The sequence below is a fragment of the Mus musculus genome, chromosome 2, assembly GCF_000001635.26.
Source record: "Mus musculus strain C57BL/6J chromosome 2, GRCm38.p6 C57BL/6J".
NCBI lineage: Eukaryota > Metazoa > Chordata > Mammalia > Rodentia > Muridae > Mus > Mus musculus.
The window spans coordinates 32,089,610-32,114,424 of record NC_000068.7 but is presented as its reverse complement, the minus strand read 5'-3'; the positions used below and the strand labels follow the sequence as shown (position 1 = coordinate 32,114,424).

Below are 24,815 nucleotides of genomic sequence, written 5' to 3'. Positions count from 1 at the left end.
TAGGCAAGAGCTCTACCCACTGAGATACAGCTTGGTCCTACTTCTTGCTTGTCATCAAGGTCTATCAGACCTTCACAGATTCTGCTCAGGGCCCAAATGGCATGTAAATATGCTTGCTTTATATTTCATGCTGGTGGGCTCCAGGCTCCTGATTTATATTCTGTGCTGTAGTCACTACAACCTGACAGCTGAGCTATCAGACAGGTGATCCTGGCCGGGTGAGATGGAAGACAAGATATCAAGGAGGCAAAAGGGCAGAGCAAGACTCAGGGATGGCCCCAGGCTCTGGTAGAACAGCCTCATGCAGAGACACTGCTGGCTCTAGGTCTATGGGACCATGGAACGGGGAGGGGGCATGAGGGGGCAGTGAAGAAGTGTAGAGGAAGTGTTTATGGATCCTTCTAGGGGCCATGGAGACTGTCCAACCTCGCTACCAGCATAGTCAGTGTCCTGGCAGGTTGGGACCCATGAGGTCAGGTCAGCATGATCTCAGAGGACACTGTGGTACAGTGAGATTTCCACTTTTGTTTTTAGAAAAAGAAGGAAAGACTCAAAAAGCCAGCTGTAGTGACACAGGTCAGCGATCCTAGTATCTGGGAGTCTGAGTTAGAAGAATTGTAAGTTCAAGGCCAACCTGGGCAACTCAGCAAGACCTTGTCTTTTTGTTGTGGTTGATGTTGTTTTTGTTTGTTTGTTTTCTCAAGACAGAGTTTCTCTGTGTATCCCTGGCTGTCCTGGAACTCACTTTGTAGACCAGGCTGGCCTCAAACTCAGAAATCCACCTGCCTCTGCCTCCCAAGTGCTGGGATTAAAAGAGTGCGCCACCACTGCCCCGCGACCTTGTCTTAAAATAAGTAAGAATAGATGTACACGGTGGTAGAGAGCTTCCTAACTTGTGGGAAGCTGTCGGTTTGACATGCAGCGCTGCAAAATTAGAAGGCAGGAGACAGTAACCAGCTCCTCCTTGGGTGCAGTCACCATTCTCAGGAGTGTACACACTTTCTGTCTCTGTCCCTGACTAGGAGCCCCGCAGCGGTCACCAACCACCGGCCACTTGCTATCTCCTGATCTCACCCAGGCTCTCTGCAGGAGCATAGTTGATGTGGGGTTCCAGAAGGGACAACTGTCTCTTCTTTGTTCCCTTTCTGTTTCTCCCTTGAGAATCTGTCCTGTGTATCAGGGTGTCATCTCCTCCACAGCCCTGGGCCTCCATGGTTGGGAGCCACTAGGGTAGCCACCTCCACTGACAGCGGAGTGCAAGCAGGAACAAGTCCAGAGACAGCCAGGTCAGCCTCTGTGATGAACACTGAACCCAGACTGTGCCAAGCTCCCATGTGGAGAGTACTCCTGAACTTCAATAGTCCATGGGGACCAGTGCTATCGTCTCCGACAGATGAGGACACCAGGGCTCCGATGGGGACACAGCACAGCTGCTGCTGCTACCATCACACAGGATGTGGCTCCAGGCACTGGCTGGCTACGTTCCCATCTGCCTCTCCAGTCTTCTTCATTCCCACTAGGCACTTTGGCACCCATTCACCTCAGGATGTCTTAACTCTTCTGGGGACTATCTAACATCACTCCATGACCCTTCAGAGGTGGCCTTCCTGATCTATGTCCTTCCAGGAGCTGTGGTCCCTGGAGGGAGGCAGAAGCCCATCTCAGCCCATTCCTGGCTCTGCTGTGGAGGATAATCCCAGAGAGTGGGAGTGAGCAGAGAAGATGCCTTCTGCTCAGCACCCTGCCAGGCACTCCCAGTGCCCATGGCAATGTGCAGAGGTATTTTAAAGATGCTGGAACCAGCGGGGATTCAAGGTTAGATGAGGCTTCTCAGTATGATGGTACTGCTGGTACCTGCTGCTTTGGAGTGCCTTCAGGTCAAAGACCTCCCGCACCCCAGTGCAGCTGGAGACATGGAGGCTCCAGAGGGCAAGAGGGCCTTGGGAAGGCAGGTAGGGTCCCAAGAGGACAGTTGGGGTCTTGGGAGGGCAGGTGGAGCCCCAAGAGGACAGGTGGGGTCTTGGGAGGGCAGGTGGAGCCCCAAGAGGACAGGTGGGGTCTTGGGAGGGCAGGTGGAGCCCCAAGAGGACAGGTGGGGTCTTGGGAAGGCAGGCGGGCCTTAGGCACAGGCATACCACCACCACATGTGTCCTAGCTGGCAGGCAAGCTGGGCAGACACTGTGCCCACTTCTGGTCCTTCTGCCCTAGCTGTTTCCTAGATGGCTGTGTGATTGTATCCTCCAGGCCTAGGTGGGCAGGACAGAGGAGGTTTCTTCACTTTCTTGAAGATCAACAGTGGGTTTAATGCCCTTCTCCCAGATCTTGTACCCTATGGTACAAGACCTTTGTAGAAATGAGGTTTTAGGGTTTTGGTTTTTGGTTTTGTGCTTGTATGTCTCTGCATCACATGTGTTCCTGGTACCTGCAGGAGCCAGAAGAAGGTTGGATCTCCTGGAATTGACTTTGTAGATGGTTTGTAGCCACCATGTGGGGTTCTAGAAATCAGACCCAGGTCCTCTGGCAGAATAGCCAGTACTCTTAACTACTAAGTTATCTCCTGAGTCCCCCAAATCTTTATGTTTAGAGATCTGGGATGTAGCCCAGTTAACAGAGTGCTTTCCTGGCATGCATAAAGCCCTGCTTCCATCCCTAGCATTGAATAACTTGGGTGTGGTGGTTTTAATGTAAGAGCTTGGGAGGCAGAGGAGGGGCATCAGACATTCTAGGTTATTCCCTGGTACAGGCTGAGTTCCTGGTGGGCCTGGGCTACCTGGTCTCAAAAAAAAAAAAAAAAAAAAAAAAAAGATGAGGGGCTGAGACAACATGATTTCTTTTAAGATGAGAGAATTGGGATATACATGGGTCTGAGAAGAGGATCATGGGATGGTGGCAGCATTGAGAAATGTGGCTGATGCCTCAGAGCATAAAGGATGCGCAGCCACCCCCACATGCTAAGAGGCTGCTGGCTCCCACCTATGTACTTGCTTGTTCATCTTCTTGGGTAAGCTGCTACCCACTTGGGACTTTGGTGTTCTTATCTGCTAAGTGGGTGTGTTACCCTACTTTAGAGGTTTGAGTGCTGGCTCCAGGAATGTATGGCCTCTAAGTCACCCAAATACCTGAGCTCCTCCAGGCCTGTGAGAGGCCAGCCTGTCTCCATTGTGTCCCCTGCCTCACATCTTCCTTCCATCCTGGCCCACTCTCACATGCCCTCCACCTGCGCATATATTTCTATTTCAGGCTCGTTCACTCTGGCACCCTACTCTGACTGACACCCTCCCCTCCCTCATAGTCCATTTCCAGGGGACAGGAATCTAGCCCTTTAGACTGAGGGAAAAGCCCTGGGAGGGCTTGAGGCTGTGGGGAGGAGGCCTCAGACTTCTCCCCCACCCCGGCCTTGGACAAAAGGGCAGTGCCTGGTGGACCAAGCCCCAGTTTGTGGCCTCCAGGAGACACCAAGCAGTAGTAGAGTCCAGGAGCAGTTTCAGGGTCCCCCCTTTTGGGGGCCTTTGACTTCATTTCCCACTCACAAATGGCACTAGGTATTGTCGTCCCACAAGGGACTGTCCCCGTGCCCCGCACATTAAGAACCACACAGGACAAGGATGCTTCATTTGCATATCACTGTATTGTCCCTAAGTGTTTGACTTGGAAACGACCTATTAGGTCACACAGAGTCCAGCCCCTGGGGGCCAAAGCGGCATCGACGCCCAGAGACCATGGCAGGAACCTTCTGCAGGCCTTGCTGTGGGCACCTGCCTTCCCCAGGCCTCAGGGCTGAGTGCTGGGAGAGGCTAGCTCACACCCCAGGCCCTCTGGCTCCTGGGCAGCAGCTTCCCAGATTCAATAGGTTCCTGGTGGGCTAATAGTAATGTCTGAAGAGAAGGCTCCTATGGTCAGGTAAATTTCGGAGATGCTGAGCTAAACAAGACTTCAGTGGCTGGGTGCCTCTCGTGAACATTCACTGTGAGGGCGAGTGTGCAGGACTTCCCCAAATGTACTGGACCACAAAAGCCTTTTCGGAGAAGTATCTAGTGGGCCAGGGCCCCCAGGCACCCTTTGGAACGTGCTACCCTAAGCCGTCGGTGACCTGTGTTGGATGAGTGGTGGGCATACTTCCCCGAACTTTGTGCCATGGTGTGGTAGCACAGTACAGCTACTGCTGTCATGGTGACGAGTTGACAAGACTCTGCCCCTCCTACGGCCATCTTGTTCTTGTCTGTTGCCTTCAGACAAGGAATGGAGGGTAAACACGACTGCCCACGTGAGTTGTTCCGGCTGCCTCTGAGGAGGCAGAGTCCAGTGAGAAAGACAAGCCCCACAGTACTAAGAAACCAGCCTCCGACCAGGTTGGGGAAGTTGAGTCGGTCCGTCCCCACTCACTGACCCACCTCTAGCCACCTCTCTGGGGCCAGCTCTGCCCAGAGCCCAGGGGGGTGGTGAGTGGCGGCTCACCAGGCAGAGATGAGCATCTGGCAGGTGTTGGAGGACATCCACACGAGCTCCACCAGGCGGAACTGGAAGTAGCCGATGATGAAGCCTGAGATGACGTCTGTAATGTGGTGGCGTCCGATCATCACCCGAGACAAGCCCACGCAGAAGGCCCAGAGCACCAGCAGCACGCGCAGTGGCACCGCCAGCACCAGGTGGCTCAGGAAGAACTTGGACACCATGGCGGCACGGCTGGCGTGGCCGGCAGGGAAGGCATAGATGTCCATGGTGAGGTAGTCCAGGAGCCCAGGGCTGGTCTCATATGGGCCGCGGCGCTTGATGAGCTTCTGGACTCCAGCCACTGTCATGATGTCCAAGAGCAGGGCTGTGGACAGAGCACAGAGGCCTGCGTGTCAGTGCCACCGGCTGACCAAGCTCCTGTCCTTAGCCCTCCTGCTTCCATTGGCTGACTAGGCTCCTGTCCCTAGCCCTCCTTGCCCTCACCAGCTGACCAGTCTCTGGTCCCTAGCCCTCCTTGCCCTCACCAGCTGACCAGTCTCTGGTCCCTAGCCCTCCTTGCCCTCACCAGCTGACCAGTCTCTGGTCCCTAGCCCTCCTCCTTCCATTTGGCTGACTAGACTCCTGTCCCTAGCCCTCCTTGCCCTCACCAGCTGACCAGTCTCTGGTCCCTAGCCCCCCTCCTCCATTCATCTCTCTTGGCCTCAGTGACCTCAGGGCCCATTCCCACTGCAGGGCCTTTGCACTGGCCGTTCCTGCTACCTGGAATTTCCCTGCTCCCTTCAGCAGAGAGACATGTTACCCCTGGAACCTGTTTGTAGAAGCTCCCACCATGTGCCTTCATCCTGATTCCATTTTCTCACTGTCTGGCCTATTGAACATTTTTTCTTCCTCCTCCCCCACCTTTCACGTGTGTGTGTGTGTGTGTGTGTGTGTGTGTGTGTGCGCGCAGAGGCCAGTAGTTAACAATGAATACCTTCCTTGTTCTCTACCTTATTATTTTTTTTTAAGATTTATTTATTTATTATATGTAAGTACACTGTAGCTGTCTTCAGACATTCCAGAAGAGGGCATCAGATCCCATTACAGATGGTTGTGAGCCTCCATGTGGTTGCTGGGAATTGAACTCAGGACCTTCAGAAGAGCAGTCAGTGCTCTTAACCGCTGAGCCATCTCTCCAGCCCCTCTACCTTATGTTTTGAGGCAGGATCTCTCTCTGAACCTGCGGTTGGGCTGACAGGCAGGAAACCTTAACAACCTTCCTGTCTCTGCCCCATACAGTGCCGGAACTACAGGCATGTGTACGTGGACATGCCCTGTGGGTGCTGGGGATTTGAACTTAGGTCCTCATGCTTGTGTAACAAGTGCTCTTACCCACTGAGCTCTCTCTGCAGTCCATCCTTGACCTCTGACATCTTATCTCACTCTTCTCTGTTCCCTAGTGACGGTGCCATGAGCAACTCCAGGTACCTGCAGGATTCCAGGGCTGAGATATGGGGCCCGGGCTATAGAATTATTTTCAAAGTATGTCAGTGAAGGTTCCCCTGTTTTCAGAGCACAACGGTTTCTTATAAAGCTGAAACGCAATTCATAAACACACACTCCGCAGTGTGTGAACACAGAAGCCAGTGGCATTTGTGAAGTCATGGTGATGTGCACCCAGTAGAGCAGGCTAGCTCTGAACTCACAGAGATCCTGCCTCTGCCCACCAAGTGTTGGGATTACAGGCATGTGTCACACACCTGGCTCCTCTGTGCACCACTAAACTGCCCTCCACAACTGCCAGGCCACACACAGCACCTCACCTTCTCATTTGTCTCTCCTTCTTTCTGGAATGTTCTGCTCTTTCCCCACCCACCGCCTTTTCTCCAGTGTCCTTTTCAGGCCTCTGGGAGGCTCACCCTGTCCTCACAGACAAGGTTGGACCTGGGCTCTGTGAACTCCTGTGTAGTGGCTACTTCTCATGATGGTGAGCCTGTCCTAAGGCTTGTCACTTGGCCTCACACTGGGTGGCGGTCTCCAAATGTTAGTTGAATCAATCACTGACTGGAAACTTGGCTGGGCTCTTTTCCCATGTTAGAAGTTTGGAGAGCCAGGCAGTGGTGGTGCACACCTTTAATCCCAGCACTTGGAAGGCAGAGGCAGGCAGATTTCTGAGTTCAAGGCCAGCCTGGTCTACAGAGTGAGTTCCAGGACAGCCAGGACTACACAGAGAAACCCTGACCCGAAAAACTAATAAATAAATGAATGAATGAATGAATGAATGTATGTTTGGGGGATGCCTGAGGCTCCATCTCAGCTACCATCCCACTATGTGGCCTTCGTGGGCTGCTCTGCCTATTTGGGCCATCAAAGGATGGCATCATGCCAGGGCCCAACTCCACTGGCTGGCTAGTCAGAGTGGCTTCCAGACTGCCAGTGTGGGGCGAGGGAAACCTTCCCCAGTCACAAGGAAGCCTGGAGCTCACACCTTTCTGCTCTGGAGCTGGGGCTGGCGTTAGCTGCAGACAGACCAGCAGTGAGGTATAGCCACTGTGACTGCATGACTTAGAATAAGTCACCTAGCTGTCCCCACCTGGGAGGTGGAGATCATAGATACTATCTCTCTGAGGAGGGACAGTATGTGCCTGCAAAGGTAACTAGTGGTCCTGGGCAAGGGACTTAGGAATTCCTAGGACCTCCAGCACTCTGTGCAAAGCCGGAAAATCCCTGCCTCAAAAGCCTGGCCCATCAAAAGCTTGGGTTTGGTAGTGACCATTACTGGAGGACACCTTGCCAGGATCCTGACTCTAAAACCCCTCGGTGTATGGCAATGGCTGGGCTCTCAGTCATCACTTTCATGGGAATAGGAAAGGACAGAGTTAGGGTGCAGCTCAGTGACAGAGAATGGGTTTGTCATGTACAGGAACCCAGCTTCCATCCCCAGCATATGGGGGAGGGGATTTGATGGTGGACTAGATGTAGTAACGCATGCCTGTTATCTTAGCCCTCTGTAAGTTGAGGCAGGTGGATAATGAATTTGAGACCAGCCTGGGCTACATGATGAGACCTTGTTTCACAAGACCCAGCAAACAAGTTGGAACAGCTATTGGCTTCCACACCCAAATTCCCGGGTAGAGTTGGTTCTGGAGATGGACCAGTGTGTGCTAGACCTGGGGTCAAACAGGGTGGCCAAGCTCCTTATAGCCAAGGGGGAGATGGATAGTCACCAAATGGTTGCACAGAGCAGTGTTATTACAGCCTGTGGGAAAGTGCCTCGGTAGATAGCAGCTGCCTATGGGGCTGTGAGGAAGCTGTGGAGCTGCCTTCTCAATGCACAGGCTAGAACAACTCTTCCCCAGCTTTCTCTGGTTGGCCAGCCCTGGGTGTGGCCATTCTTGTCCAGTAACCTGGAACCAGAAATGGAAACAAAGGTTGCCATCACTCGAGGCTCTGAGAACCCAGCTTGCCTTGGGTAAACCACCCGACACCTCACTTAGATCACAGTGGGGTAAGGAGCTTCCCACTTGGGGAGAGGCTCGAGCTGGAGAAAGCTGTCTGCCTTTGATCTGTGTGGGCTTGAAAAGATCAGTTTACTCCTTGGGCCTCCACGTACTGAGGTCCAGCAGGTCCAGCAGGGCAGGGACCCAAGGAAAGAGACCAGATTCAAACTTGCCGCTTGCAGAAGACATGAACTCTGCCATCTCCTCCCGGCTCCCATCCCTTGTTCATACTCATAGGGAGCAACAAGGACCCTGTTTTGAGGGCTGGCCCCTCAGGCAGTGACAATGAGAGCGCCTGGGGCCACAGCCAGGGACGGAGAAGGCTCTGCTGTCTCTCACTTCCTCTGAGCCTGCAGTAGTCACCCACAGCACCTGTCCCAGAGGGAATCAGGAGCAGGCAGACGCCCAAGCATTCTGGGGAGAAACGTAGTTGTCCCCGAGGCCTGGCTATCAAGAAGGCCTCCCCCTGGCTTTAGGGGTGATGAGGGCCCATCTTATCCCTCTAGCTCAGCAGTCCTCTGGGCCTGTGGTGGCCAGGAAACAAGAGGGCTGGAAAACCCTAGAGCAAGGCAGAGCCAGGCCTACTGGTGGCTGTGAATCAGGGAGGTAGTTAGGAGGATCTCACATGTTCCCTTTGGAGCTTGGGCTGTAAGTGCCTAGAAGGTGGTCCCTGGGTGTGCTTCTGAGACCTGGTGAAGGGTGCTCGCTGCAGTGTGACGCAGAACCCTGCAGCTCGCCCCTCTGCAGGACTTGGGCAGTGATACAGGGTGTGAGTGGTGGTAGGGGTGTTGGCCAGCAAGGAGCAGAGATAGGTCCTTAACTGACAGGACCAGGCTTGTAGGTTACAGTCAGTTGCTGAGGTGGCCTCCGCCTCTGATTCCCATTCCGGGTCTGGGAAGCGAAAGCCAGCATTCTATAGCTACTGGGGAGTGGATGTTGACAGGTCTGTCTGGTTTCTGCAGGGATCTTGCTTGACTGAACCCCAAGCTTCTGATTTCTTAGGGCTGCCTCCTTGAGAAGAGATGGGGTATGCACCTAACTCCTGCTTAAGGATGCCCACTGCAGTGTTGTGTCTCAGAACCCTGAGAACCGTACAGTGACCCAGTGCCCTTCAAGGCCAGACAGATACAAAGCACCGCGCATGACTGAGTCTAGACAATGAGTGCCCAGCAGCCACCGCAGATGACAAGGCTGCCGCAGCCGTGTATTTATAGCCACCAAGGGAGAGGTGCGGGGCGGGTACGCTAAGGGAAAAGGCCAACTACAAGACAGGATTTACAGTTACACCATAACATGAGTGATGGAGGCTGTGTCTGGAAAGACTGGCCTGTGAGGTGCTAGCCTGCCTGGTGTCAGGGTTTCTCGCTGAGCAGGGGTAGTGTGGGCAGGTGGGGGCGATGGACAGTGAATTTTACATTGTCTTTCTGAACTCACTCCCCCCAGCCCCCGTGGGCATGTAATTTGTATACATGGTCTTCAGATTATTTTCGGCTGGGGATGTAGATTAGTGGAATGCCCTGCCAAGCGCACATGGGGCCCTGGGTTCAGTCCTCAACACGGTGTGTGAAACAGTGGTGCACCACAGTAATCTTCCACTCAGGAAATGGAGGTGGGAGGATTAGAAGTTCAAGGCCATGCCTGGCTACATAGTGAGTTTAAGGCCAGCCTGGGCTACAAGAGACCCTGCCCCCATCCCTAGTTATTTTTACAAAATAGGAAATACCATAGAATCCCTTGCATGAGGGACCTGGAGCAGTTGAGTTCACAGACACAGAAGTAGAGTTTGGGTGTGTGGGGTTGGGAGCGACTGCAGTGGAGAGCTAGGGTTTCATGGGGCGGAATTCCAATTCTGTAAGAGGATGAACTTCTGGGGATATAACTGCAGCGACATCTGTCACTGCACAGTAGTGTTTAATGCCAATGAACAGTGTACTTCGAAAGGTTCAGATGACATTTCTATTATATATCCACATTTGCAAAAAGTTATTTTTAAAAAGTCAAAGCAACATTCTAAAGAACAGTGATCTCCCTGGGGAGCGTTCATGAAGCAGACAGGTTGGGGGGACACAGTGGGAGGCTGGGGTGGGCCTGTCCTTTGGCTTTGAGTTCCCTGCTCTGCCGTCTCATGTGCATGTGTGGCGGCGGCGGCGGCTGTGGGTGTGCACATGCAGTCAGCAGCTCTCCTGTCTCTTGTGAGTCCCCTCCACCTCCATGCCGTGCCAGCCTTCTGTTGGGTGGGTCTGGTCTGCTTTCCACTCTCCTGATTCAAGTGGCTCTTCACTGTAAACATCCCTGAGCCTCTGCTTTCTCACCTGAGGAGTTCACACATGAAGCTGACTCCAGGGAGACCATCAGAACCCAGGGCACAAAGCCCCAGGGTACCAGCTCAGCTGAGTAGCTTGTGCTACTGGGAGCAGGTCCCAGAATGAACCTACAGATTGTGTGACTGCCCTCGGCAGGCCTGACTTGCCCTGTATAGTGAATTCCTTTCTATCACATGTCAAAACCCTGACCCAGACTTGGGGTGACCAAAGGAGTCTAGGTGCCATATAATATCCCTAAGATGATATAAACTGGCATCGCACCTTTGGAGGCAGCCGTGTACCCTACTGAGGATTTGAGATCAGTCTAAATAGCCTTCAGTCGGGCAAGGCACATAGTCTTTTCAGAGGTTGTTCCTTAAGTTGTCCCCAAGAGCTAGAGCTGGTGGGCAGGAGGTAGGAGAGGTGACAGACGTATCTTCTGCAGAGTTGCCTGAGTGGGAGGCTCAAGGCTGAGGAGGCTTCATCCCCTGTTCTCAGCATAAAAGGACACGGGATGGGGGAGGGGAGTGAGGATTGCAAAGATGGACCATACAGCCGAGCAGGCTCCAGAGAGTAGAGGCCACTCGAGTCAAACACAACAGGGCACATGCTGTCTGTTGGTATGTGCAAGGAAGAGCCAGAGACATGGTGCCCAAAACACAAACAGGCTACTCTTGGGGAGGGACTAAAGGACAGGCCCACTTTCTTTGTGACCTATGTCACATGGGTGGCATCAAGACCACCATAGCCTTACCAAAGCATTTCTTCCAGGACACGGGCCCAGCAAGCTTCTGCTCAATCTCAGACTAACGCTGTTGCGGGGGCTAGTCACTGTAGCTCAGGAGCATTCTCTCAAATTTCTGCTTAATCCTACTTATTTTTGTCTTTTAAAAGTTCCCTCTGGGGGCTTCTAGGATGGCTCAGATGGTAAAGTACCTGCCGTTCATGCTCAGGATCCGAGTTTAGTCCCCAGCACACCCATAAAGTCAGGTGTGGGGGCGGTGCCTCTGTAACCTGGCAATAGGGGATGGAGACTGGTGGATCCTGGGAGCTCACTGACCTTCCAGACTAACTAAATCAATGACCAATGACACTGATTTCAAAATAATGAGATGCAGAGCAGCTGAGGAAGATTCCAGAGGAGCCTCTCCACACAGGCACGCACCCATGCACACACTCCTGCAAACATGCACATTTGGGAGGGAAGGATAGTTAGCTTGAGACCATCCTGGGCTATCGTGTGATCCTGTCTCAAACAAACAAAACAAGGGTCCTGGAGGCACATAACTGTAACCCAGCACTTGGGACCCAGCTACATAGTGAGTTTGAGGCCACTTTGAGCAACATAAGATCCTGTCTCAAAAGTTCCAAACAAATAACATGAACCAAAACAACCCAACAGATAATAAGTGCTGGTCATGGTGAAACTCATTTGTATGCTAGCCTAAAAAATACAGAACAAAAAACAACAATAATAAAGTGTTGTGAGGGCGTGGAGAGGCTGGGATGCTTGTGGGCGGCCAGGGGAAGGTGTTCACGTTCAATCACTGTGAAAAACATAGGAAGTTCTTTCCAATCTCTGTAAACACAGTTCCTCAGTGACCCAGCATCAACTTCCGAGCAGCCGAGAGAGCCAGGAGTGGAGCCCGAGATGCACCGCCCCTGCTCCCAGCACCCAGAGTGGAGACCTGTATCGCTGGATGATGGGCAAACTCGATGGGCTCCATTTGCAGTGTAATACTATCCAGCCGGGAAAAGGAAGAAAGTCAGGCTGCTGAGATTGCTTAGTAGATGAAGGCACCAAGCCTGATGTCCTAAGTTCGATTCCCAGGACCCACATTACCACAGGTTATCTTCTGACTGCCACCCAGACACACTGTGGCACATACTCCACCCCCTCCAATAAATGCTATTTTGGGGGGTTTTGGGGGGTTTGGTTTTTTTTTTTTTTTTTTTTTTGGTTTTTTGAGAGCGGGTTTTTCAAGTCAGTGTAGCCCTGGCTGTCCTGGAACTCACTCTGTAGACCAGGCTGGTCTCAAACTCAGAAGTCTGCCTGCCTCTACCTCCCAAGTACTGGGATTAAAGGCGTGGGCCACCACTGCCTGGCTTGAAACGTTTTTAATTTTTTTTTTTTTTTAAAGATTTATTTATTATTATATGTAAGTACACTGTAGCTGTCTTCAGACACACCAGAAGAGGGAGTCAGATCTTGTTACAGATGGTTGTGAGCCACCATGTGGTTGCTGGGATTTGAACTCTGGACCTTCGGAAGAGCAGTCGGGTGCTCTTACCCACTGAGCCATCTCACCAGCCCCTTGAAACGTTTTTAAAAGAAAGACGAGGCTCACACATTGACACATCAGAATAAATCCTGAGGACTAAAAGAAACGAGTTGGTCACAGAAAGACATATGCCATGGAAGTCCATGCCTAGGAAGCCACTCATAGACAGGAAAGAGGGCTGCTGCCAAGGGCTGGGGTGGGGGATGGGTACGGAGTTGTGTGTAATGGAGGCAGAGCTTCAGGTGGGGCAGGTGAAAAGGTCCTGCAGGCAGATGACAGTGACAATTTCACAGTGAGGAAGATGTGCTTCAGGCATTAAATTGCATATCCATAACATACCAAAATGATCTCTCTCACACACACAAATAAAGTAAATAAATGTTACTCTGTGTGTGTGTGTGTGTGTGTGTGTATGTGTGTGTGTGTGTACACTTAGCCAGTTATGTGCTTGGTGTGCAAACACTGAGAGCTTCAGTAGCAATGTAAAAGCCAGGAGTGACAGTGAGCGCCTGGAATCTCACCACTGGAATGGCAGAGACAGGCAGAGCACTGAGCTCACCAGCAGGAGGCTAGCCTAGTCATGAGTTTTAGGTGTGTGTGTGTGGGGGGGGGGCGGGTGTTTTAAAGAATGAGGAAGGGACAGGCTGTGGTGGCGCACACCTTTGATCCCAGCACTTTGGAGGTAGAGGTGGGCTGATCTCTGAGTTTGAGGTTAGCCTGGTCTACGATGTGAGTTTCAGGACAGCCAGGGCTACACAGAGAAACCCTGCCTTGAGGATAAATAATACATAAATAAATAGAATGAGGAGGAAGAGGAGGAGAGGTGACCTTGAGAAATGGTACTGGAGGTTGTCCTCTGATCTCTGCAATGCAGGTGCACCTGAGTGGTGGCTTTCATTAGAATGACCCCCATCTGGTCATATACCTGAATGTTTAGGGAGTGGCACTATTTGAAAGGATTAGGAGGTGTGGCCTTGCTGGAGGAAGTGTGTCACTGAGGGTGGGCTTTGAGGTATAAAAAGCCCAAGCCAAGCCCAGAGTCTCTCTCTGTCTTCCTGCTGCCTGAGCATCCAGATGTAGAAGCCTCTTATTTCTGTCTGTGTGTCCCTCTGCTTCCTGCCACAAGGACCGTGGGATAAACCCCTGACACTGTAAGCCAGCCCCGACGAAGTGCTCTGCTTTCGTAAGAGCTGCTGCGGTCACAGTGTCTCTTCACGGCAGTAGAACAATGACTGAGACACTTGCGCACACAATGTCATGTTCACAGTCAGCAAAGTCTCACTAATTACTCAGGTCAGGGGCTGGAGAGATGGCTCAGAAGTTAAAAGCACTGGCTGCCCTTCCAGAGGACCTGGGTTCAACTCCTAGCACCCATATGGCAGCTCACTGTTTGTAACTCTGGTTCCAGGGGATCTGACGCCCTCACACAGAAAAGTATGCAGGCAACACACCAATGCACATAAAATATAAATAAATAGATAAATAAATAAATAAATAAATAAGATAAGGACCTGGGTCATGGTAACACGGCACGAGTCACTTCCTACCTGAGATAGGCTCTCAAGAAAAGGACACACAATGAGAAGGGACGGGCCCAGTCACCTATCACCTGGCTCCCTGGAGGGCCATCAAGCCTGGTCAAGTGCTTAGCAAAGGTGTTGGTGTCACTGCCCTGGCATCTAGGACACAGATGACCCGGTGGCCTACTGATGGTGACAAAGCTAGCACTGTGATAGCCATGGCCACTCAAGTGCTCCCAGGCTTAGCACATGCCAAACTCATGTAAGAAGTAAGATACTTCCTTCAAGTGTCCTAATGACCCATTTGACAGATGAGGAAACTGAGGCTCCAAGAGGTGAAGGCACTTGCCTGGGGCCACAGCAGGTCCTGTGGTATGTGCTCAGGTCTAATTGATTCTGAGCTTTCCTCAGCTGCTAAGATGGCTCTGCTAGGCTCTCTGGAGTCTAGGGCACAAGGCAGGGAGGGTAGAGTTTTGGGGACTGTCCTGGGGCCCAGCTGCCATTTTCTACTGCCTTTCTTCTGTTCCTCAGGGTCCTGGCTGTAGGCATGAGACCTTGTTTCTCAGCTCAGAATGTTCCCTGGGTACTGGTCAGGTGCCCCGTGCTCTGAGTGTGGGCTGAGTTGGACAGAGGCCTCCAGGACCTGCAGTTCCTGCAATAGTGACATCAGTCATTGGGCTTTACCGGGTTCCTTCAAATCCCCATCACAGATTTGTAGCTCCTGAGGTGGGCACTGACTAAATCAAGTCTTCACAGTAAGTAAGGGCCAGAGGTGGCAAACAGAGTCCAGGGCTGACAGTACCCCAGGGGTTCAGACAGCTATATAAGGGACAGGTCTGCTGTTCAGTAGATGATGGCTGTCCCAGAATGGAGGAGGTGGCTGGGTTTCCTACTAGCAGGTGAGGCTTGGATGGTGGGGGCCAAGGCCTACCTTGCTATTTTGTTGGGTTTGGTTTTTTGAGACAGGATCTCACTACGTACACCAGGCTGGCCTGGAACTCACAGAGATCCACCTGCCTCTGCCTCCCAAGTGCTGGGATTAAAGGCATGAGCACCACTACAAGCCAGCTGTGGCATAAGCTTTTCACCCCAGCATTCAAAAGGCAGAGGCAGGTGGATCTCGGTGAGCCCGAGGCCAGTCTGGTCTATAGAGTGAATTGCAGGACAGCAAAAGCTACACAGAGAAACTGTCTCAAACAAAACAAAATAAAATAAAATAAAACAAAACAAAACAAAAACCAACCAAAACAAAAAGCATGTGCCCAGCCTATTGTTTTGAGAAGTTTCTAATGTCGCTCAGGTTAGCTTCAAACTATGTAGCCAACTATAATGGTTTGTATATGCTTGGCCAGGGAGTGGCACTACTAGAGGGTGTGGCCTTGTTGGAGTAGGTGTGTCACTGTGGGCATGGGCTTTAAGACCTTCATCCTAGCTCCCTGGAAGTGGGTATTCTCCTAGCAGCCTTCAGATGAAGATGTAGAACTCTCAGCTGCTCCTGCACCATGTCTGCCTGGATGCTACCATGCTCCTGTCTTGGTGATAATGGGATGAACCTCTGAACTTGTAAGCCAGCCTCAATTAAATGTCCTTTATAAGACTTGCCTTGGTCATGGTGTCTCTTCACAGCAGTAAAACCCTTAAGACACCAATGGTGGCTTTGAACATCTGATCTTCTTGCCTCTGTCTCCTGAGGGCTAGGATTTGGGCACAAGCCACCACAACAGCTCGATGTGCTGAGCATGGGACCCATGGCTTTGCGCATGCTACAAAAAAAGCTGAGCCCCAGTCCAACATTGTGTTTTTTGTCACATTCTTCTCCCACTAAGTCAAAGTGCTGGACGCCACACTCCATAGAGGCACTATGGCCCCAGAGCTACCCTGCCTGCTCCACACAGCCTGTGCGAGTGGCTACTCCTGTGACAGTGACCAGTAGACCCACAGTGACAGAGATGGCAAAGGTTCTAGCTAGAGGGCTTGGCTCCTGGACCAACCATGGTGGACAAGTCACTTGATCCTCCTAAGCATCAGCTTTCCCCTCTGTACAATGGACATAGTGACATTTCCTTTCCACAATCACTAGAAAGGTCTACTGTGTCATAAAATAGGCACGTATATGGCACATCATTTGGTCTATGACAAAGCTCAGTGAGGATGTTCTTGCCAACCTTTTTTTTTTCTTTTTTTTTTTGACTGGGATTTGAACTCAGGACCTTTGTAAGAACAGTCAGTGCTTCTTAAACAGTCAAAAGGCACTGCTGCTCTATTCAAGAGCGGGGCACCTTGAGTCCCACTCTCAAATGTGGTTGCTGGAAGGGTCTACAAACACTGTTCTAATAAGTGACTTACAAAGCTTCTGCATCTGGGGAGAGAAGTGTTTGTAGAGGCGAGCGAATCCGGGTGAGATGTGGATTAAAGTGTGGCTATGTCCCTTGGTCGGCATCTGCATCTGCTCGCCTACACATTCACCATGGGGAGCTCACCTCCTGTGGGAAGGCTGTTCACTGGGAGCTGAGACCAGGCTGCCCCCGTCTCTGAGCCTTTCTCTGTAGGGATCACTGAACAGCAAGAGGTTCAGCTCCTTGGGATAAGGCTGAGCAAGACTGGAGTTTCGCTCAGTGCTAATCCAGCCTCCACCACTGTATATCCTGGGGCAGTTCCTTGCCCCAGCCCCGAGGAACTGAGGTTATGGTGCTGGCTAGACAGGACAGCATGGCTCCTAGTAAATGCTCGGTGCACTGCTGCCACCGTGAGCACAGGGAGGAGGCAGGAAGGGGCAGATAGGGTTGGGGGCAACACTTTCCTACCCTATCCACCCACATGAGGGGACCTGACTCCTCACGTAGGCTTCCTGAGTCTCAGTCCTCAGTGAATCTATCTTGGGCAGAGGGGAAGCTTCACATAGCCAGAACAGGTTCTGTTCTAGAAACTTCTGTTCCAGTACCTTGGCCACCTGTTGTCTCCCGGACTCCCCCCACCCCGACTCCCCCACCCCCAGATCTGAATTGGGCACTGTGCGAGGCAGTGGTTTGTCTGACAGTTGGGACTGTCAGAGACAACAGGCTCTGAGGTTGTATAGTCTGTTTGATTTACTGGCATCTCAGTTTTCTAATCTGTCAGATGGGAGTGTCAGGGACAGCAGCCTCTTGGGACAAGCTGGGAGAAAACAGTAACAAAGTTGATGGCACAGGCATCAGAGTAAGGGCCTTGGGTGGGGGCGGACCCGGCCACCTGCTTGTCAAGACTGTGATAGCTTCTTCCTCCTGGGTTGTACCCACGTGGAGCTGGGGCTCTAGATGCTTTGAAAGTGGATGTAGGGGCACAAGGGTTTTCACTGGAACTCTCTAGAACTGGAGGAGTTGGCTTTGCCTGTGTTTCCCAGGGATGAGCAAAGGTTCTCAGAGGACCCTAGGGACCAGGAGGTGCTAGGAGGATGAGTGGGGTGGGGGCTGGGTACCATCTCTAGGTAGAAGGAATGGCTTGCTTTCCACATGGGTACCACATGGCAACTGGAACCTGGCAGTGTTGGTTTGGAGGGCTAGTGGCAATGACTTTGGCAAAGGAAACTGACAACCAGGCTCCTTTCTCCAAAGGCATCCCAGGGGGAGGAGCGGGCTAGTGCTCCAAGTGGCTCAGAGTGGGTAATAGGAAACCTTAGGTGGGTCCCTTGAACCTTTAGACTCTAGAAGAATCCTAGGCAATTTGTAGGGTCTCTAGCTGAGCATGAAAGAGGGGAAAATTTGGGGTCAGTTCAGTAGTGTCTGTAACTGGTTAGGAATAACAACCTGACCAAGACATCACACTAGGCCACTCAGCAGAGCCCCCAAATTCACCCCTTGACCTCTTTGTACTCTGCCCCTGGACAGCACCCCTGTACAGAGAATTGATTCCCAGAGGTGCCTGCTGGCCTCTGCATGCTCCAGCCCTCCGCTCCCCCCCCCCAATTTGCAGGGGGCCCTTGCCTCCCCACACTAGAGGCTTGTCCATTTCTGGGGCACCCTTTCTGCCTAGCCTCATTACACGAGTTCCTTGGTTTCTCACAGAGCCTGATGATCCTGGAAGGGGTTGGGCCGGCTCCCAGAAGGCCTGGCGGGCCGGGTGACAGACAGATGGCCGCGGGCACACTCACCTAGCAGCAGGTTCATGAGCACCTCTTGGCCAGCCAGGGTGCTGCTTCTCACCAGGCAGAGGATGGTGCCCCCGATCCAAGGAATGCCGTGGCCTGTGATGCCAATGAGCTTGACCATGGAGCGGGCGCTGGCCCAGGATGCAGCCCGGCCGGCACACACCCCCAGTCGCTTGGACATGCAGATGTCAATAGCCAGCAGGGAGTTGAAGGCGATGCCCTTGAATGAGGGGTTCAGCTGCATGCAGTCCTCCTCGGGCAGCTGCTGTGACTGGCGACGCTCCCGTGCCCCGTCGCTGGAGGGTGGGGGTTGTGTTGAGGGCCCCGAGGCCTTCCTACCTGAGCTTCTGGGCTCCTGGGTCCCCTTGGGGGGCTGGTTCAGGGACAGGAACTCAGCCCGGTTGAGGACATTGTTGCGATCCCTGGCACGGGCCCGGCTCTGGGAAGCTGGCATGGTGACCTCACTTACTATGAGAAGGCCAGTCCCAGCCCAGTTCCAAGGGCCTTCTCCCAGAAGACAGGAGCCACCACCTTCTCTGTAGCAGCTGTTAAATATAGAGAGGAGACTTGCACATGGCTATTTACCTCCAGCTGCCACCCGGCTCCGTTGGGGACGTCAATGACAGCTGGGCAGTCAATAGAGCCCACCCTTACAGGGCCAGCGCCAATAGAGCCACGGACAGGCAGATGAATCCACAGCTGAGGCCTGGCTGCCTCGGGCCTGGGCTATTTAAATCTGCCAATGGCTGGTCCTTGGGCTCTGAAGAACTCTGGGAAATGTAGTCCATTGTTCTTGATTCACCCTTTGCTTCCCGTTCTGGTCTCTGGCCCTAGCAGAGATGGACTCTAAATTAACACCTGCTTTTCCCAGCTACACTTTGACCAGCTTTGACCAGGGCAGATCCTTCATAGCCAGGTCCTCTTGTTCCCCTGGCTGGGCAGTGGGTACTTTAATCCCAGGGACTGTAGGGGAATTTTGATGTCACTGAGAGCACTCTATGTTGGGTCTCTAGGGCTAAGTCAACTATCCCCTTTCTTCTTTCCTCCTCCTCCTTCTTCTTCTTTCTTCTTCTTTCTTCTTCTTCTTCTTCTTCTTCTTCTTCTTCTTCTTCTTCTTCTTCTTCTTCTTCTTCTTCTTCTTCTTCTCTCCTCCTCCTCCCTCTTCTCCCTCTCCTCCCTCTCCTCCCTCTCCTCCCTCTCCTCCCTCTCCTCCCTCTCCTCCCTCTCCCCTCTCCCTCTCCTCCCTCTCCCTCTCCCTCACCCTTCTCTCCCCTCTCCCTCACCCTTCTCTCCCCTCTCCCTCTCTTTCTTCCTTCTTCCTTCTTCTCCTCCTCCTTTTTTAAAAATACAGTGTTGATTTTGCTGTTGTAAACTGTGGTGCATTTAAATGGTTGTTGTGAAACTGGCCTTCTGTTAGACAGATGGGTAATTAACTGGGAAGAGATCTGCCTCTTGGAGATTGACAGAAGTGACTGCCCGGGGCTCATCACATCGGGATTATGATTTGTCCGTCTGTCCCGCTCAGTCCAAGACCCAGAGTTTATGCACAAAGACCACCCCAGAGCGTCTTAAGGACAAGAAGCCAACTCAGGTTCTGTTGTCTCCAGCCACAGCAGATAGGCCTGCAGGCTCCAGAGTCAGAGCCTCTCACATCAGCTCATATCAGCTGGAAGGCTTCGCTCAGCCTGCCTCTTTCCCGAACCTTAGGGTTTCTAACTGTAACACAGGCATCATAGTGCCCACTTCTTACAGTTGTGCAAGGCACTCAAATAGAAGTTTGTAAAACGCTGAGTAATTGTTCTGCTCACAGTGCTCTGTGGGACTCCATGTGATATGGAACAAAGTCCTTGTTCGTTCAAAAGGACCCAGCCCATGGCCTGCCTTTGTCCCCATTCTTGGCTGAGGTGAGGCCAGTATCCAAGAGCCCTTAATGTGGGGTTCCTTGCAAATCCCAGTTGCATACAGCTGAGACAGATGAAGTAGGGACCACCCTATGTCTCCTCTCTTAGTGTTTAATTCAGACCAAGCTTGGACTGGGAGAGCCCAGACCACATCATATCTTCCCTCCTGGGTGTGGCAACAAGGCATGTGAGCTTCCTCATCCTGGACTTTAGACAAGTTCTTCTGACTGGTCTAGAGAACAAACAATAATAGACATACTTTTGGATTTATTTATTTATTTATTTATTTATTTTTGGTTTTTCGAGATAGGGTTTCTCTGTATAGACCTGGCTGTCCTGGGACTCACTTTGTAGACCGGGCTGGCCTCGAACTCAGAAATCCGCCTGCCTCTGCCTCCTGAGTGCTGGGATTAAAGGCGTGCGCCACCACTCCCGGCCTATACTTTTGGTTTTAAATAAATGAGTTTATTAAGTAATAAAACAAGTCAAAGAAAAAGAATAAATAGTAAATTGCAGAGAAAGAGAGAGGTTTGAATGAGATGTCCCTCAAAGTCTCAGACATCTGAATACTTGGTGCCCAGTTGGTGGCACTATTAAGAATGCTTAGGTGGCCTTAGTGGAGGTAGGCTACCTGGTTTTGAGTGTGTAAAGACCCATGCCATCTTGAGTCCACTTCCTTTTTTGTGTTTCAAGATGTGAGCCTGCATCTTCCTGCTGCCGCCACCAGGCCTTTGCTCTGCCACCGTGGACTCTGTCCCTGGGAAGCTGTAAGCCCAAGTAAATGCTTCTATAGGTTGCCTCAGTCATGGTGTTTTATCACAGTGATAGGAGAGTAACTAAGATAGGGAGGGAGGGAGGGAGATAGATAGATAGATAGATAGATAGATAGATAGATAGATAGATAGACAGACAGACAGGCAGGGAGACAGATAGACAGACAGACAGACAGTGAGACAGATAGGCAGATAGGCAGATAGACATACAGATAGGCAAATAGATGGATGGTAGGTAGATAGATAGATAGGCAAATAGGTAGGCAGATAGACAGATGGATGGATGGATAGACAGACAGACAAATAGGCAGATAGCCAGCCAGCCAGTCAGATGAATAGATGGACAGATAGATAGGTAGACAGACAGACAGACAGACATATAGGCAGGCAGCCAGCCAGATGTATAGACAAATAGGCAGATAGACAGACAGACTCATGGATGGATAGATAGATAGATAGATAGATAGATAGATAGATAGATAGACAGACAGGCAGGCAAGCAGATGGGCAGACAGATGACAAATATCGTCATATTCGGTGCTGAAAGCATTCATCAGAAATTGGCTGAAGAAGCCCCTTTGAGGCAGTCAGCTGATGTTCCCCGGGAGAGTGAATTCTGGGTAGACAAGTAAGAAAACAAATAACAACAGATAGAAATGACTTCATCAAACTGGTCACTATGACATCTAGTAGAAACTGGCTCAGAAGCTAAGGCAGTCGGCTGGAACTCCGCATTCTCTTCCACGGCAGGTACCGTCACATCACTGGATAAACAATAGTGACATCTCTTGGTAATAGTTGACACTCAGCTGTTCTGAAGGACATGATTTGATTTCCATTTGAGACAGGGTCTCACTATGTAGACCATGCTGGTCTTGAACTCACAGAGCTCTGTCAGCCTCTGCCTCCTGAGGTCAGGGATTAAACGCATGTGCCACCCTGCCTAGCACTGTCTCTGTCCTTCAGCTGTTTTGCTATTTCTTTCCCTTACTGTTACAGGGTCACACATTACCAGACAAGGGGTTTGGAGGAAAATTTGAAACAAACATACTTAGATCTGAAACAGAGAAGGGGTATCCTCCTTCCAACACCAGCTTCAGGTAACTGGAACAATGTGAAAATTTACCAATATAATGGACATTGTACAGGTAGACCCTATGCCCTGAGGGGGAGTGCCAAATGTGTGGCTTTCAGTCAGTATACTGAAAGTGAGGCTCAGAGAAGTGAAGGTATCCAGTCAGGAACTGAAAAGAAGCAAGACTCAGACTGCTAAGTAGTCTCCAGTATGGGGACACTGGAGCCTTTGGGCTCAGATTCTTCAGTCCACGGGGGGCCTGGAAATGTTTGATCAATTCTCTGCCAGGAAAGTCACCTTACCCTCCAGGGTGGGGCCATGACCTGGGCTGGCTTCAGCAGGGCCTGGGGAGCCCAGGAAGCTAGGACTATTAATACCCAGGACTGTGTCAGCACTTTATTCTGTCTGGAGTGTCCAGTTAAGTTCTGCAGAGGCCACGGGGTCCAATTTAGCTCCAGAGCCTGTCAGTGGTTAAAACGGACTGTGGAGAGCAACTGACCCAGGTTCAATCCTTGGCTTAGCCAATGACCACAAGCAAACCTTTTCATCTACCCAGAACCCTGAAAAGGTTCACTCAGCACAAGGGACTCTGCTATTTCCCTGGGACCAGAACCTGCTACTCCTCTGTCTGCTGGGAGATCTCTGGTTACTTCTAATCCATAAACTCTTACAAGCACCTACCAGGCCACACAATGCAATTTCTCCTGAGTCTTGGCATTCTGTCATTTATTCAGACAATGCTTTTTTCCAGCCATTTAGCTGAAGAGTCAGGACACAGATCCTCGAAAGAATGAACTAGAAAAAAAGACAAGAAAATATCACCAAGAACTTTTGCTTGTTTGTTTGTTTGTTTTTGAAACAGGGTAGCTCTGGCTGTCTTGACCAGGCTGGCCTTGAATTCACAGAGATTCTCCTGCCTCTGCCTCCCAAGTGCTGGAATCAAAGCCATATGCCACCACTGCCAGACAAAAGGTTAGCCTTTACTGCAATAAACTTAATACAGATTACAGTTATAACTCCATCACTTGAAAACTAATATGCTAACACTGGTGTCATCTTAAAGAGAGATCCTTTATTTCCAGTTTTTGCAGCATTTCCTATCAACCAATTATATTTAATCATCAGGCAATAAAATGCAAATGATATTCATGTAAATCATATTTGCATATATAGATACACATTTGAGATATGATCACCTTTTAGAGCCTTTTAGAATATGTTATCTTTCTCACTTAATAATATTGGCCACTTTTCCATGACAATCAGCTTCATTCTTATTTGTTTGTTTGTTTGTTTAATGTGTGTATTTTGCCTGCATGTTTTATGTGCAACACATGCATGCCTGGTGCCTGCAGAGGCCAGAAGAGGGTATCAGGTCCCCTCAGAAAGTTGTGAGCAGTTCTGTGGGTGCTGGAAGTTGAGCCTGGGTCCTCTGGAAGGAAGCACAGCAAGTGCTATTACCACTGAGCCCTCTCTCCAGGCCCCTATTGTCTTTCAGTAAGTATCTGACATTTTGCCACATAGAGGGCTTATTTATGGAAGAGCCCTTCCATCATCCTTGCTTTTATTTAGTAGCTACTGTATTCAGAACTACTGTGGAGCAAGCAGACCCACAGACACATCCCTGCATTCCAGAACAGACCATAAACAAACGCAAGCAAAACAGGATATTGGGGTGGTATCCCTTCAGGCTTTGGTGGGTTAGCCTGGGCTGTTATTGTATGCAAACTCCAGAAAGCACAAAGATACAGGGCAAACCCAACCACCTTCTTCCCTCTTTTTTTTTTTTTTTTTTTTATTAACCGAGACAGGGTTTCTCTGTATAGCCCTGGCTGTCCTGGAACTCACTCTGTAGACCAGGCTGTAGACCTGGCCCTTCTTCCGTCTTTAGGGGAAGAATTGTGCAGAGTGCTGACACGGCCTCCAGGCCACAGGTCCCAGAGCCAGAGCTGGTACTTTAGCAGCTGCTCTCATATACTCTCGGCTGAAGAGATGTGTTTCTAGCTACATGTGCCCTATAGCATCTGTGCCTCCTGCCTGTGTGGTCTCACATGTAACGTTCTGAGTCCCACAGAGAGTACAAAGGGAATATGCCACAGCCCTATCCCCACAGATGGCCTGACTCCCCTGAGGCATGGCCTCCCTGGCATGTCCCCAAGCCTTGCTTCATTCATGCACTTGGGACTGTGGAGACCTGGGGAGGGAGCTGAGTGTGTCTGACCCAGGTACTAAGTTCTGATCCAGGCCTTGGGTGTTGTATAACAAAGCTTTTTCTGGGGAGGTACAACACACACAACTACCACCCCAGACAGGGAACCCACAGCAGACCAAAGTACAGGTCCTACCAATCCAACTTAGTGAGCTGTGAGTTTTATTGGGGTTACCTACAGGAATATGAACAAGGACTGTCACAAAGATAGGAACCCGGAGTGCCTGTAGGCAATTCAACAGGTTGGACAGTTTCCTTTCCAAGTGGCTCAAAAAGGTCCAAATCTCTTCTAGGTAGCTGGTCTGGTCTCAGAGTCTTCTTTGCAGCTTTGCTTGTCTGAGACTCTTCTTTGAACCTTTATTGCTTACTGTGGCAGGGAAGGGCCTAGTGAATCTGATCTGTTTCAGGGACTTCCTGAAACTCTTTTGAGTTGCTTACTTGCCAGCTTAAGGGATTTGACTGATGGAACGTTTCAGTCTTGCAGGAGACTGTTGCACAACACAGTCCCTGACCATGTGACCACACTACTTCTCTTTCTCTCAAGAGCAGGAGTTTCTGGCAGCTGAAACAGTTTGCTGTCTTTTTTTTTTTTTTTTTTTTTTGACAGGGTTTCTCTATGTAGCCTTGGCTGTCCTGGAACTCACTCTGTAGACCAGGCTGATCTCGAACTCAGAAATCCACCTGCTCCCAAGTGCCGG

The 24,815-nt window shown here is 51.0% G+C and overlaps 1 protein-coding gene across 3 annotated transcripts; it reads right to left on the bottom strand.

Moving 5' to 3' along the window:
• Positions 1 to 3,609: 3,609 nt before the first annotated feature.
• Positions 3,610 to 18,897, bottom strand: Plpp7 (phospholipid phosphatase 7 (inactive)). Of its 3 annotated transcripts, NM_001355238.1 has the most exons (3): positions 18,163 to 18,897; positions 5,824 to 5,954; positions 3,610 to 4,816 (listed from the first exon to the last, which is right to left on the bottom strand). In NM_001355238.1, the coding sequence occupies exons 1-2, from the start codon at positions 18,611 to 18,613 to the stop codon at positions 5,866 to 5,868; spliced, it is 540 nt and encodes a 179-aa protein (NP_001342167.1). In that variant the 5' UTR covers positions 18,614 to 18,897; the 3' UTR covers positions 3,610 to 4,816; positions 5,824 to 5,865. The 3 variants fall into 3 exon arrangements, 2 of the variants coding, with proteins under 2 accessions (NP_001342167.1, NP_663496.1); NR_149316.1 differs by lacking the exon at positions 5,824 to 5,954 and having other exon boundaries at positions 18,745 to 18,897; NM_145521.4 differs by lacking the exon at positions 5,824 to 5,954.
• Between the last annotated feature and the right edge of the window lie 5,918 nt (positions 18,898 to 24,815).

Coding starts and splice junctions, on each gene's coding strand:
- Plpp7 (NM_145521.4), bottom strand. CDS start 18,613: ATGCCAGCTTCCCAGAGCCGGGCCCGTGCCAGGGATCGCAACAATGTC. Junction 4,817..18,162: donor GCTCATGAACCTGCTGCTAG/GTGAGTGTGCCC, acceptor CTCTGTCCACAG/CCCTGCTCTTGGACATCATG.